The sequence below is a fragment of the Parus major genome, chromosome 1, assembly GCF_001522545.3.
Source record: "Parus major isolate Abel chromosome 1, Parus_major1.1, whole genome shotgun sequence".
Taxonomy (NCBI): Eukaryota; Metazoa; Chordata; class Aves; order Passeriformes; family Paridae; genus Parus; species Parus major.
Window position 1 is genome coordinate 112,814,486 of NC_031768.1, and position 15,337 is coordinate 112,829,822.

The 15,337-nt window shown below is 58.4% G+C and overlaps 1 protein-coding gene across 1 annotated transcript in view; it reads left to right on the forward strand.

Moving 5' to 3' along the window:
- The window catches only part of ARHGEF17 (Rho guanine nucleotide exchange factor 17), a gene marked incomplete at its 5' end in the record, with an annotated part of 30,879 nt that overhangs the window by 8,954 nt on the left and 6,588 nt on the right, over positions 1-15,337 (forward strand). Inside the window, 6 exons of the mRNA XM_015646335.3 lie at positions 11,007-11,084; positions 13,290-13,472; positions 13,845-13,961; positions 14,238-14,330; positions 14,709-14,885; positions 15,160-15,210. Of these exons, the coding sequence (XP_015501821.1) occupies positions 11,007-11,084; positions 13,290-13,472; positions 13,845-13,961; positions 14,238-14,330; positions 14,709-14,885; positions 15,160-15,210 (699 nt within the window). The remainder of the gene's footprint in view (positions 1-11,006; positions 11,085-13,289; positions 13,473-13,844; positions 13,962-14,237; positions 14,331-14,708; positions 14,886-15,159; positions 15,211-15,337) is intronic.

The window sequence follows — 15,337 nt, forward strand, 5'->3', positions numbered from 1 at the left end:
CCATCCATCATCCATCATCCATCATCCATCCTCCATCCATCCATCCCTCCATCATCCATCCATCCATCCATCCATCCATCCATCTCCTTTGTTCATCCATCCATCTTCATCCATCTCCTCCCATGTCCATCAACCTCCATCCATGTCTGTGCTCCCATCCCCCCATCCCATTCCACCCATTCCCACCACCCATCCAAGACAACAGTCCCCATACTCTATCCTGGCATGATTTTCCAAGAAAACACGGTCCATCTTCCAGGATGTCTCCTGAAGGCATCAAGCCCGGCTTGCACAGACAGAGGCCACTAAAACAAAAACGTTGCCATTTCCACCATGGTGCTTCCAGGCCAGGATGTGTCCAGTGCAGAAAAATCAGTCACTTCCACCCCCTCTCCCTCAATGTGGCTCTTTTTAAAGCTCTGATGGTTGGTCCCGGTGGGGCTGTTTCTCCGGACTCCCTCGGTTTCCATGGAGAGGATGAGTGAGGAATTTCAAAGGGAATGGCTCCAGTAAATGAACTCTTCTCTAAAAATAGTGTGTTTGCTTTTGGTTCTTTGGGAACTGCAGCCCAGCCAATGGGAGGGAGAGCAAAAATCAGCATCTGGGTAAAAGTATTCCAGTAACTCACTTTTTGTGCAAATTCCCATTGGAGCTGCTCAGCTTCCGGGGAAGAGGAGGCTGATCCCAGTCTGCCCAGTTCCTGCCCTCATGGCCACCATTCCTGGGTGCAGCTGGGGGCTGTCCCCAAGCCTGGTGCTCCCCTGTACCTTCTGCAGGGTATTTTGAGTAGAATCCCTTTAATCTGAGTGGTGGAAGGATTGATGGAGCAGATGTTGGGCTTGTGTCACCCCCATGTCCTGTGTTGTCCCAGAAACTCCAGGCATGTCCCTTTTGGGAACCAGAAGATGGTCACCACCACCTTCCACCCCACCAGTGACATCCAGGACACCAGTGAACCCCACCAGGACATCCCTGCATGGATGTACTGGGAAAAGGACACCTGTGGTAGTATCCACCACCAGGTTTCCTCTGGAGGAGTCACCATCCCAGTGAGGGGACAGCCACCAGCTGGAGAAGCCACCATCCTGCTGTGGGGTCACCAGCATCCCTGCATGGTCCCTGGGGCTGGAGAACCTTTCCTTGGTGGTGCTGTGGAGTTGCTATTTGTGACTGCCTGTTCCCGAGCCCTCCGATACTCTCCAAAAAAAACAAAAAGGGAGTTGTTTGCATGGGAAGATTGGCATCTCCGAGCCTGGGATATGGTTTCCTGCTTTTTTTAGCTGGAGTAGCAGCAGACTCGCTGGCCTGCCCTGATTTGGCATCCTTCTTCTTGCTCTTTTTTTTTTTCTTTGGAAGAGTTTCATCCTGACCCCTCGGCAGAAACACCGTCGCTAGCGGTAGGGGATCGGGTTTGGTCCTTTTGATTTCTTTTGGGTTGCCCAAAACCCCGGTGAGATGGGATGTAGATGGCTCAGAGCCTCGGTGAGCGGAGAGGGAACTCGGCCCTCGATCGTCCGAGCCTGGCACAGGTCAGTGGATGCTGAACCCCCCCCTTCCGCCCCCTCACCCCCACCCCAGGGTGCCGCCGTGACAATGACGGGGCAGGGAAGCTGTCACCTCTCGCCTGGACTGTGATGTGACGTGGGCTGTGGGCGTTCCTGGCCAGCTGTGTGGTTCCCCCCCCTCCCCAGATCCCTGCCGTCCCGCTTGCAGCCGGCTGGGGGGACCCACGGAGCGCCAGGCACGGGGAGTCTGTGGGGCACAGCTGGGTGAAGGCTGGTGGCTGCACCTCAGCTGCTTCCAGGACATGGATCAAGGCAGGAGGGACAGGAGAAGTCCTGGCAGGGGCATGGTACAGGGTGTTCAGGTCTTCTACCTCCTCCATCAGTTCCTGGGTGCTTGTGGATTTGTGGGTGCCCATGGGCTTCTAGCGCCTGTTTGATCCTAAGAATCCATCTGTCAGCTCCTGGCTATCTGTCAGCTGCTGGATGACATTTCTGGGTGCCCATGGGCTCCTGGTACTGGTTGGCACCTGGGGGTCCATCAGCTCATGGGGGCCTGTGATTACTTCTGGATTTGTGAGCGTCTATGGACTCCTGACACCTGTTGGATCCTAGGAATCCATCAGCTCCAGCATTCCCATCACCTCTGGGTGTCTGTGGACTGCTGGATACCTGTTGGATGCTGGCCATCCATCAGCTCCTGGCTGCCCATGGCCTCTGGAAGCCCATAAACCTGTGAGTGTCCTTCAGCTCCTTTGTGCCTGTGGATTCAGTCTCTTTTGGATCCTGGGCATCCATCAGTTCCTGGATACCCAGGGAGTCCCCACTGGCTTCTGGGTGCCCATGGACTCCAGGGTAGCTCCTGAGCAGCTTCTGAGCACCCATCATCTTTGACTCCTGGATAGCTCTTGGCTTCAGGTATACTTGGAATTCTGACTCCACATGGAGACCTGGATCCCCATCAGCTCCTGGGTACCAAACACCTCCTGCTGCCCATCACTCCCTGCATGCCAGGCTGGCTCCCTCCTGGCTATCCCAAGGCTTCTGGCTACATCTCACCTGTGCCAGGTTGGCATCCAGCAGTGATGCCAGGGAGTGCCAGCATCAGGTACCCTTTCCCCTGGCTTCCTGGTCCCCCAAAATCCTAAAAACAATTGCTTTTGGGGTGGCGTGGGGTCAGGCTTGTGGCAGCAGCAGAGGATGCTGGTGGGGGACCCAGTGAGTTGAGGGGGTGGAATTACTCCTGTCCCGGTGGGTGCAGGGCCAAGCCCACTGGGAGGCAGCAGGGAAGGAGCAGGGGGAGGGAAGAAGAGCTGGGCTGACCTCAGCATCTGGAAAGCTGCGCTCTTGGGCCGTGGCCTGCGTGCCGAAAACCGGAGGCAAAAAAAACCTTCCATATTTGGTGAAAGTTACTCCAGGACTCGGCAAAGGCTGGCAGCAAACGGGGGGCCACGAGCCCCCAGCTCTGCCCCAGACCACTGGCTGTGTATGGGCTCTGCAGATGTGCCAGGGGATGGATGGCAATCGGGGAGGGTTAAATTGGGGTGAGCATCTCTGATCGGGTGGGAAGGGAGGCGTGGAGAGGGGGGATCCATGGGATGCTGCCAGCAGTGCAGGCAGGATGTAGGAGATGCACAGCACAATCCTGAGCTTTGAATTTTGACAGAGGGGAGAACCCCTCACCCCAGTGCCACTGGTGGAAACCCTGATTTCCAGTGAAAATCCCACAGGAAAAGCCCCACTGAGCATTTAGAGGAGGAATTTTGTTGCTTTGGGAGATGAGAGCTCCCCATTCCCCATCCCACCGCCGCCCCCGGTGCTGCTGCTCCCCTGGACAGCACAGGGATGCCCAGCATCCTTCCACCCTGCCTTGGAAAAGTTGCCCCAACTCCTTTATTTTTTATTCCCTCTTTTTTTTTCCCTCACACTTTAAAAGCAGAATTGCAGCCAGGCCGTGTCCTCCCGGGATGAATCACCGCAGCCGAGAAGTCCAAGAAGGGAAAACAACTGAATTCCCGTGCTCTGGGGCTGAAGCTGCCCTGCTTCTCCTCCTCCTCCTCCTCCTCCTCCTCCTCATCCTCCCCATCCTGGAGGCAGTGGTGCTGCCGGGTCTCTCCATGGGAGCATCCCTGACCAAATCAATGCTCCTCTGTGAGCTGGGAGCCTGGGAAAAACCACGGCTGAGGGAAAAGCAAACATCTCCAGCCCCGGGCCTGTGAATAAACACGGGAATATTATTAGTAACCAAAGCGGGGCTGAATCAGAGCTGCTGATTTATGCTCTTATTTCCTTTCAAGAAGTTACTCTTTGGAGAGCAGCTCGGACTTTCCTTACCCGTGGGAGAGCAGGGAGAGGCTGGCCAAGGAGGGATGGATGGAGGGATGTGATTCCCTACGGCAGGCTCGGGCTCCTCTGCTGTGCCACAGGTCCTCCTGCTCCCATGGGAGTGGCTTCCCCAGGACCTGGTGGTCCCAGGGATGGCTTGACTGGTATTCAGAGATGGCTGGTAGCAGGGAGGGAGAGATTGGAAGCCAGGGATGAGGTGACACCTGGAAAAAGAGGTGCTCGGCGATGGAGGTGATTGGCACCCAGGGAAGAGCTGGCATGTCCCAAAAAGGTGACTGGCACCATGGAATGGGGGGGATTGGCAGCCAGGGATGGCAGTGGCTGATCCTCTCCTTGGTGGCTGCCGTGCCCCAGCTTTATGGCACGTGTGGGACACAGGGCAGAGCATCACTGATCCCAAGGGAAAGGCTGCCGAGGTTTGAAACCCCCACAAAACCCCATCAAGCCTCCTGCTTTAATACTCCCCAAGAGGACAGAATGTGATTTATTTTTTTTTTCTCCCAAGTGAATTCCTGCCAGAGGCTGAGTGATTGAGGAAATACAGGACTGGATGGAATAGCATCATCCTGTTTTGGGAGATGGTGCCAGCCAGGAGCTTTTCTGGCTGCACAAGGAAGTCTTACATGCCAGGATGATGCTGTTTGTTGCAGAGGTGTTTGCTCATTGCATTGGGATGGAAGGAAGCAGATCCAGTTTATTTCCAAGCCTTTTCTTCCCAGAGCTGTGGTAGAAAGAGAGCTGAAGATGTGTTAAAATTGTTAAGCTTGGGAATTCACCGTGCACTATCCCTGTGGACCAGTGGCTCCCACTATGTCCCAGCTCCCTCTAGTGGGATCTACCCCGGCAACAAGCATACAGGGAAAGAAAAGGAGCAGAAACTACAGATTCTTTCAGACTGGGAATGGTGGTTTCAAGGAGGTGGCAAGGTTCAGGTAGCTCCTAGCACAACCCTACTGTGACACCCTAGAGAATCTCCCATCAGGAGCTGGCAGCAGGAACGAGCCGCAGTGAGGGGACAAACCACTTGTATTTATTGACTCTTAAAATTTTGGCGTGTTTTGGAGGGGAATAATTTCGCTTGAGGCAGGGTTGGCTCCTCCTTCAGCAGCTGCAGGAAGGCCCTGAGCAGCAAATCCCACTCCCAAAGCGATCTAAAGTGCTGCACTTTTCCCCCTAAATCTGGATATTTTTGCCCCAGAGCAGGGTCTCGGGGATGAAATCGCTGCTGCAGCTCACTCAGGGCATGGCTGGGTGCTGGCACAACTCGTTACACCAGTGGAAGGGAGAAACACCGAGTGCCGTGGCTGTGGGAATTTTGGGATGATCTCTGGGGATACAGGGATCCTCCTTCCCATGGGATGTGAGTTTGGCATCCCAGGCGGGTGGTGACAGCACAAGGAACACCCTCCCACACCGACCAAATTCCCAGGATTTGGGAGAGTGGGGGGAGTCCTCAGAGCATCTGAAAACATCATCATTCCATGCACTGATGTGTGCACGGGCTCAAGGGCCAGAATTTGTGTGATGGCTGTGATTCCTCATGGAATGTACATTCCTACTCTCCCTTTGGCCTTTGTTTGTTTAAAAAATGGATGTTTTAGGACTTTCATGCATCCATGCCTCTTTGTTTGCGGGGGTGGAGGCAGGACACAATATACCATGGCCTTTTCCAAATATTTGAGGAAGTGTTAAAATCCATGGGGATGCTCAAACTCATCCTGCACCGATATTCCTGCACAGGGAAAGGCAAAATGATGGGGTTGCACCCTGACCCTAATTAAAAAATAAAATAATCAGGATGGGAGAGTTCCCATCCTTCTTCAGGGTTGTATTTCCAGTGTCAGAGGGAAAGCTGGGGGAAAAGGCCTTTCCTTGTCCCCCCATCCCAGGTTTGGGGTGCTGCTGGTTCACCCCCCAAGCCCCAGTGCCGGATCCTCTCCATCTTTGGGTTTTCAGGAGCATTTTGCCATGCTGGCATGCCTTGGGATGGGGGACGAGTCCCTTGGCCCCATCCCAAGGAGCTGGCACGCATTTCCCAGTAGGGTTTGGGGTTTTGGGGGAGGAAACACCCAGGTTGGGAAAAAAAAAAAACAACCAACAACAGGGGCTGGTCCGAAAGGAAATCTAAAGGTGTTTACAAAGAGCCGCGCTGCTAAAAATAACCGGCTCATATTTTAGACAGCCCTAAAAATAGGCAGCGCTGTTGGAGTGGCCAAACACTCCCAGGAATTTCCTGTGGGCTGCGGGCCGCTTGCAGGGGGGTCCAGGCCGGCATCGCTGCCTTCCCTGGGTGATGGAGAGGTGACCCGCGCCGGGCCCCCGAAAGCGCAGCGGGATCCGGCCGGGCTCCTTCCCTAGGCCGGGTTTAACCCTTCTGCAGCCATCCCCCCGCCCTGCCACACCCCGAGGGGTTTGAGAGAGGGTTCCAGAGGCACGGGAGCAAAGCGCGACCTCTCCGGCCGCCAGCGGCGAGTGTCCCTGCGCTGCTCCCGCGGGGGGACGCTGGCTTGGACCGAGGGATTGATCCAAGGGTGGCGTTCAGGGAATGGGAAACGCTCTCCTGCCATGGAGGGATCGCCCTGGTCGCCCCGGGGAGCTCCCGGGGGATGGCTCGGGGGAGCTGTGCGGGCAGAGCCGCCCGGTCCCGGAGCCCGCGGTGCGGCAGCGCTGGGATGAACGGGACTGCGGCAGGACAGCACTGGGATTGCCGGAGAAATGGGATTGGGATTGGGATTGCCGGAGGAATGGGATTGGGATTGATGGGAAAATGGGATTGGGATTGCTGAAGGAGTGGGATTGGGATTGCAAACCAGAGAGATTGGGTATTGCAATAGGGTTGGACCCAGGTTTGCATCCCTGTTAGGTGCAGGATTGCAAAAGGAATGGGATTGAGATTGTGACCCAGACAGATTTGGGTTACAGCCCAAAAGGGTCTAAAACTGCATCCCAGGTGGGTCCAGGATTCCAACAGGAGTGGTTCTGGGATCGCAGCCCAATGGATCTGGCATTGCCATGCAGATGGACCCAGGTTTGCTTCCCTGTTGGGTCTGAGATTGCAACAGGAATGGTGTTGGGATTGCAAAAGGAATGGGATTGGGATTGCAGCACAGATGGATTTGGGATTGTAGTGTGGCTGGACCCAGGTTTGAATCCTTGCTGGGCCTGTGACTGCAACCCAAATGGTTCTGGAACTGCAAAGGAATGGGATTGGGATTACAGCTAGATGGGTCTGGGATTGGAACCCAAAAGGGCCCAGATCCCAACACAGATGGGGCCCAGGATGGCAAATTAACGGGTCTGGGATTGCAACCCAGAGTGCTGCAGCCCGGTTGGGGCCTGGATTTGCAGTCCAGGTGGGTTTGGGATTGCAACCCAAAATCACCCAGGATTGCAAATGGAAGGGTCTGGAACTGGAATCTGGATGGATCTAGATTAGCAACCCATTTTGTTTTGGGATTGGAACCCAAACGGATCTGGTATTGTAACAGAAATTACTCTGGGATTAGAACCCAAATAAAACAGGGATTGCAACAGAGGCATGTTTGCAATAGGATTCTAGCAGAGCCCAGGATTTTATCCCTGATGGATCCCAGATTGCAATGCAGATATGCCCAGGATTGCAAGTGAGATGGGTTTGGGATTGCAGACCAAATGTGTCTGGGATTACCACCAAAATGAACCTGGATTGGAGCTCAGAATAGCCCAGGGTTTCAATCCAGATGGCTCTGGGATTGCAAAGCAGGTGGATCCAAGCTTGCAGCAAATCTGGTTCTAGGACAGCAGGCTAAAGGAATCTGAGATTACAGCAGAAATGGGTCTGGGATTGGATCCCAGAAGAGCTCAGGACTGCAACCCAAACAGATCTGGGATTGCAAACCAAACAAACGCAGCATTCCAACAGCTGGGATGAGCAGGGCTCTGCAGGAGCTGCTGCCTTGAGAACAGCCTCGTTACCTGGCTGCAATTAGCTGTCCCTCCTCCCTGACCCCTGGGCGCGCTGACAGCTGCTGCAGCTCTCATGACATGCCCTGAGTGGTCCGTCCTCTGCCGCGCACCCTTCCCGGCCTGGGCTGCTCACCGTCCTCATCTCCAAGAGGAAATTTACTGGCTGCAATGGGAGGATGCAGCCCTGCTGCACGCCGTTGCTGTGGAAACGGGGTGAGCGGCTAATTAGATTTAATTAACGGAGCAGGAGGGGAGCGTTACAAACAGATCTGGGCAGGATGCATCACCCGGCCAGCAGGGATGTGGGTGCTGAGGTGACGATGCCCTGGGGGAAAGGGGGTGCGCCTCAGTTTCCCTGTCTGCAAGGTCAGGGAGGGGGATATTCACAGGGATGGAGTCCCTAAGGATGCCGAGCACCCCAGCATCACCCGTGCGTCCCCCTCCCCAAAAGTCACGGGCCCCAAAAAGCACCAGCTCGCCCCACCCCACCCCCAGCATCCTCCCTGGGAAAAGCCTTTCCAGCAGCATCCCTCGGCGGGATCCGGCCCTGCCCTGCGTGTGTGTGGGCACGGCTCTGCCTGCCGCGCTGCCACCGCTGCCCGTGGCCGGGCAGCTCCGGGGGCCGGGGACCCTGGCGTGGCCACGGACGCAGGCGCAGCCTCGCACCCCGCAGCCGCTCTGCGGGAGGGCTTTCCATCCATCCCCGTACTTCCACATCCACAGCGAACCCCGGCGATATAAATAGCGCCTCGCTTTTATTCCCCTCCCCGCCGCATCCCGGCGCAGCGTTCCGGCTGGGGCGGACACCTGGGGATAGAGACGGAGAGATAGAGAGGGGATTTCTGCGCGATACCTTGGGCCGCGTGGGACGGACCGACCCCCGGGACCCGCATGCTGCAGATGGTGAGGACTCTGGCGCAGTTCACCATCGCGCTGGAGGACATGCGAGACATCGGGGACGGCATCGACGCGGCCTTCGCCACCTCCGGGCTCAGCGGGGCGGCCGAGGAGCTGCCGGAGAAGGGCTGCGGCAGCCGCGGTGGGAGCGAGGTGATGGCAAAAGGGGTCCCGGGGCCGGGGCGGGGGGCGCCGGTGGGATGCGGGGGTGGGATGGGGGTGCACGGATGCGTCATGTTTGGACACGTGTGCAGAACCCGGCACCTGTGGGGTCCGCACCGCGATTGCCGTGGCAACGCTGCCTCCATCCTCATCCTCGGCTCCACACCCCCCGGGCTTCTCTGGATTGCGGGGAGCGGGGGTGCTCCTGCCCGGAGGGGGTGATGGGGGGCCGGAGCCATCGCTGCCAGCGCCCCCCCAGTGCTGATTTACACCGCGGAGGCGTCGGCTGGGGGGAAATACCCCGATTCCCGTGGCGGCAGGGGCTGATCCCCAGCGTGCTGAGCATCTCGGGGGAGGCAGGATGAGGCCGGGGTGAGGCGGGGGCGTCCCCGGGATGAGCAGATGGAGACTGAAGCATCGTCAGCCCCCCAGCGGGAATGCAGTGGGGCACGTCCTGCCTTTGCCCTGCTGGGACGGTGCCTTACACCCAGCTCCTGCTCATCCCAGCGGGAATTTGCCCCTGCTGGCATAATACAGTGGGAAAAAATCCCCTTGCCAAGAGCTGGGCCTAATCCTGCGTTTCCCCACTGCTGCAAACCCCCAGCTGCTGGTGCAGCGTGTGGTGCTGAGCCTGCTCAGCTCCTGGGTCCGACCCCTTGCTCCAGTCCTGAGCCGGGACGGCTCCAGGAGAAGACAGGAGCAGCAGGGGAACCACAGGCTGGGTGAGGGTCGGGGAAACTGAGGCAGCTTGGGGCATCGGATTCCCCTAAGCTCTCTCCTCCAGTGAGTGCCCATCCATCCTTAATTACAACAAATTAATCCGGCAGTGAGAGCATTCGTAAGCCTTCTAACCAAGTGGGGAGGTCTCAGCTGGTGTCCCCGAGGGCTCCAGTGTCACCATGGCTTCCTGATTCCTGGAGAGACTTGGACCCGTCACCGATATTTGGCTCTAGACGAGAGTTTCCTCCGTGCTTGGTTCAATCGCAGCCTGGTGGGGAGCAGGGAAACTGAGGCACGGCTCTCTCCTAGAGCACGGAGCAGGGTCTGGCCAGGGTCCCTCTCCATTGCTCCCTGGAGACCACGAGGGGCACGGTGGTCTCTGTCCATGTTGAGGTTGGTCACACTCCTTCCTGTGGCTGCAGAGCAGCTTCACAGCTCATTGTGTCCCGTGTGTCCAGGGGACAGGGGCCCATCCCACAAGACTGAGGACATCTGGGGTGTCTCACATCCAGGGTCTCTGGAGATTCTGCAGATGCAAAACTTCAGGGGCGTCCGTGCACCCAGGGCACTTGGAGCATCTCTGCACCAAAAGCTTTTGGGATATCTCTGCACCTGGAGTCTCTCGGGGCACCTTCACATGCAAAACCTTTGGGGTGTCTCTGCACCCCGAATCTCTGGAGTGTATCCAAACACAAAACTCCTGGGGGATCTTCACTGCACCTCTGGAGCATTTCTGCATCCAAAACTTTCGAGGCCCAGGGCCCTTGGTGCATCTCTCACCGGAATCTCTCGGGGTGGCTCACACCCAGCAGCCTCGAAGCGTTTCACACCCAGAATTTCTGGGGTGTCTCTGCACTCAAGAGCCTTTGGAACATCTCACACCCAGAACTTTTCGGGGTGTCTCATGCCCTGGGCTCTGGAGCGTCGGGCCCCCAGGCTGGGCTGCAGTGAGTGCACACGAGAGGGGTCCCTGAGCCCCACAGCCAAGAAGACCCCGACCCATCTGCTTCCCAAGGCCGGCGGCCCATCCCACGCCGCCACCCCATTAATCCGCCTGCCGTGGGGCCACAGCCCAGCCCCAGGGTGCCCGGGATGCTGGGCGGGAGGCGAATTCCTCCGGGTCCGCTCGGAGCGGAGCCGCTGGAGAGCCAGAGGGCTCCGGGACCGACCCATGTAGGGCTGTGAGCTCCAGGGCGGGCTCCTGACGCGGCTCGGAGGAAACCAGGCGTCTGTGCGCTCGGTGTCATGTACTTCCTAATCCTCCCGGATTCCTCCATCGGGGTGGAGAGGCAGCGCAGGGGAGCTGGACGCCAGCCGGGCTCCTCCGGTGCTGAGCCTGCCCAGCCGGCCCCGGTGCCGGCCCCGACCCCCGGCACGCAGCTCGCCCGCCCCGGGTCACCCCCAAACACCCGTGTGTCTTTCCCCCCCGGGCAGGACATGAGGAAACACGTCATCATGACCCTGCTGGACACCGAGCAGTCCTACGTGGAGTCCCTGCGCACCTTGATGCAGGTAAGGCGGCGGGGCCGGGGTGTGACACCCCAAACCACGGCGCGGGGTCACCGCGGTCACCCCAGCGCGGAGCCCGGGCTGCGGCTGCGGCACCGGGACCTGTGTGGCACCGGGACCTGTGTGGCACCGGGGCGGATTGGGGGTGATAGGGGGTTGTGGGGGGCGGCAGGAGCAGAAGTGGGAGCGCTGTGGCAGCAGTGTCAAGGAGGGGGTGTGGGAGTGACCTCCGCCCCAACGCGAGCCTGTGACATTCCCCATGTGCCATCACCTGGCAGGTATCGTGTCCCCAAGTCTCTTGCCTTCCAAAAGCTCTTCCTCATGTTGCACCCCGTCTCCTGATGGCTCTGCCATGATGGGGGACCCTTGAAATCCCCTGTTCCCTTGTGCCCCCGTTTCCTGCTCGGATCATCACCTGCAGACCTGAGCCAAAGGTTTTTCTCAGGCTTTTTTGCCGAGCTGGTTCCAGCGCCCCTGGAGCAGCCTGGCCGGAGGGTCCGTCCCACGTTTCAGATGTTAATGAAGGTGTTTCAGCAGGTTAATGGTGGTCAACGCCCTGGAGACATCACCTGGCCGAGGTGGTGCTGTCCAACCACATCCCTGCTGGGGGCGGGGGGAACACTCCAAAAACTCCGAGCTCTGCAGAAGCGGTGCCTGTGGGGGCTCTGTGACAGTCCCCAGGGGCATGGGACACTCCATCCCAGCACTGTCATGGGCTCTTCCCATAAATCTCCCCCAGGGATACCCCCGTGGTGGACACAGATGTGCTGCAGGAGGGAAGGACCCACCGGCTGTTGCCAGTGCAGACCTTGGCTTAGAGGGGCAGGAGGATCTGGGGCTGATTTCTGGGAGAGCTGTACAGGGATTGGGGTTGGGGGATGTCCCTGCTGCTCTTGGCATGGAGAGAGCCTGTCCCATGGTCTGTGCCATCCCGTGGTCTGTGCCCTCCATCATGAGGTGGCAGGGACACGGGTGGGAGCCACAGGGTGTTAATGCCTGAGCTCTCATCCACGGGACCTGTCCAGACACGGTGCCACCAGAGGGGACCTGGCTTCATGGCAGGGATCACAGGGCTCCAGCTGTCCTCAGAGGGACGAGGTGCTCAGATCCTTGACATGGCTTGGTGGCTCGTAGCCTGGTGGCTCCCAGGGACAAGGACCACCCTGGAGCATCATCCTCTAGCCAAGCCAGATGGTGCATGGGCAAGCCCTGCCTGCTGTCCCTGTGTGCTGCAGCAAGGGCTGTGTCCGTGCTCTTCTCCCCCATGTGGGAAGCACGGGATGCATGGCACAGTCCATCCCAACTCCTGCTGGAGGTGCTGGACATGATAGGGCAGGTGAAGGGGGTTAGGAGCCTCAGGCAGTGCTTGATCCTTCTAACTTGGATCTCCATGAGATATCTAGCATCAGCTTGAGGAACCTGATCCTTGGGGGATGACTCCTTTACCAGCTTGCCTGGAGAGATCTGAAGCCACTGGAGGTGGATCCTGTCCTCATTGCTCAGCTCCAAGGTCCTCCACACATCCTGAAAGCCACCAGCACCCTGTACTGGTCAGACTGAGGGGGTGGCAAGGCTGGGGAAGACCTTCCACGTCCTGCTGCATCCCCTGCAAATCCCTCTCTCCTGTTCCAGGGGCACTGCTCCACTCTGCAGCTCTGCCCCACAGATGGAGGAAAGGGGTTTCATAGCACCCACCCACCCAGCCTTGCTGAGGATCTGCTGGCCCTGAGTATTGCTCGTTGGCCACTGTCTGGTGGTCCAGGGCATAATCCAGGTGGATGCATCCTGCTAGTCCAGCCCTCCTGGTTCCAAACTCCCTAAATCCCACCAGGAACACACCGGCATTTGGGTCCCGGGGTCCTGTTGCTGAGATTTCCAAGCTAGGTCAGGCAGATGGAGGTGATGAAGGCTCATGACAGTAAAGATGGCTCTTAAGGGACAGAGGATCCTGGGCCGTGCAGGTTCCTTGTGCAGACCTGTCCCCCTCCCCACACAGCTGTGGGATTCACTGAGTGGGATGGGACCCAGGGAGGCTGGGTTGCGAAACCTGTCCATTCCTGCTGGTGGGTCCCACAACCCAGCATCCCCTGGAGGAACTCCCTGCTGCAGGATGCCATCCATCCCCATATTTACATGGGCTGAGAGACCCAAACTGGCTGGGGAGGGAGAGGAAACCTCCACGGATCCGGGTGCCTCTCTTGCCCGCAGGGTTACATGAAGCCGCTGAAGCAGCCGGAGAACTCCCTGCTGTGCGACCCTTCCCTGGTGGACGAGATCTTCGACCAGATCCCTGAGCTGCTGGAGCACCACGAGCAGTTTCTGGAGCAGATCCACGACTGTGTGCAGAACTGGCATGAGAAGCAGAAAGTGGGCGACCTCCTGGTGCAGTCGGTAGGTCCTGGCGGAGCGATTCCCCCCGGGAATGCGGGTGTGCCCGCTCCTGGGCCCGGGCCCAGAGCAGAGGTTTCGGAGCAGGAGGCAGGGCAGTGATGAAAGGATGGGCCAGGCAGGCCTGGGATGGAGAGCAGGAGACGATCTCCAGGCCTGCTGTCTGCTTAGCATAAGGGTGGGAGCTGCTGCTCCCGGCTGGCTCTGCAGCTCCGCGTTTCTGCCTCGGGAGCACAAACGTCAGGGCTGAAAAATCGAGGTGGGCGGACAGCGGGTGAGCCCTCCCTGCACCAGCCCAGAGCCAGGCTTAACCCTTGGGGCAGCCTCTCCCAGTATGTCCATGTTCCCTGCTGGATCCCTGTTTTTCCCTCCCAGTTCTCCAAGGATGTGCTGGTGAACATCTACTCTGCCTACATTGATAATTTCCTCAACGCCAAGGATGCCGTCAGGATTGCCAAGGAAGCCCGGCCGGCTTTCATGAAGTTCCTGGAGGTGGGTGCTGGGTCCTGTCTCCATAGATCCTGGCCATAGATCCTGGCCAGGCAGGATGGGAGTTAACGGGAATAAATTTATTGCCAGACTGGGAATTTCCCCCCCACCTTCTTGGCTTTGTTGTAAAGAGGTTCAGTTGGGATGAACCAGAATCACTGGATGGTGTGGAAGGAAGTGACCCCAAAGCAAAATGGGTGATCCTGGCTTAGTGGGAGGCGGTGTCCCTGCTGTGTCCCACCAAGGGGCCCATCCTTGTCCCTCATGGGTGTTTTGCAGCAAAGCATGCGGGAGAACAAGGAGAAGCAGGCCCTGTCTGACCTGATGATCAAGCCGGTGCAGAGGATCCCGCGATACGAGCTGCTGGTGAAGGTGGGTGACACCGGGGTGGCAGTGTCACACCAGCAGCTGGGGAGGCCACGGCTCCTCCTCACCTCCCCGCAGCTTTCAGGGCTCTCAGGTCTCTCCTGACCTCTTTTCCCACCTTTTGTCACAAAGCTGGTGTCCCCAGGTGTGCACATGGCTGTGGGATGGTCACCCTGAGGACAGTCATCCCACTGCGGTCCCCTTACCCTCAGCCTTTCTGCTGGACGTTGTGCTGTCATTTTGGGACCAGTCCCATGGCCACCCCCTCCTTGGGGCTGGTTTCCATCCCCAGCAGCCAGAGCAGCGCGGGAGGGGCTCGGGCAATGACACTGCCATTGTCCAGGCGTTGCCAGAGGTGACAGCCTGGCTCTGTCCCCACGGCAGGACCTGCTGAAGCACACGCCCGAGGACCACCCCGACCACCCTTTCCTCATCGACGCCCAGCGCAACATCAAGCAAGTGGCCGAGAGGATCAACAAGGGCATGAAGAGCGCAGAGGAGGTGGAGAGGAACGCCCGGATCGTGCAGGAGATTGAGTCCCACATTGAAGGGATGGAGGACGTACGTATGGGGGGCCTTGGAGGGGGCCACTCTTTCCTTCTGCACAAGATGTCCTCATCTCTGCTCTTTCTGGTCAGAAAACCAGTCACCCCAGGCTGGGTCACTTGTCTTCTCCTCCAGGCCCAGCTTTCCCCATTATTTGGCCTTGGTGGGCTCCTGGGGGTTTGGGAAGGGACTGGGGTCCCAATTCTGAGCTGGGGGATGCAGGGGCAGGGATGAAGGCCAAAAAGCTCCCGCCATGGTTTCCCATCCATGGGTCTGCTTGTCCCCACAGCTCCAGGCTCCACTCCGCAGGTTCCTGCGCCAGGAGATGGTCGTGGAAGTGGTAAGAGCAGGGTCCATGGGGCCATGGGACCACACACTGGGTGAGCAGTGTGGGGCTGTGGGTTGTGGGGTGCCTGTGTGCCCATGGGAGGCGATGGATGGATGGATGGATGATGGATGGATGGATG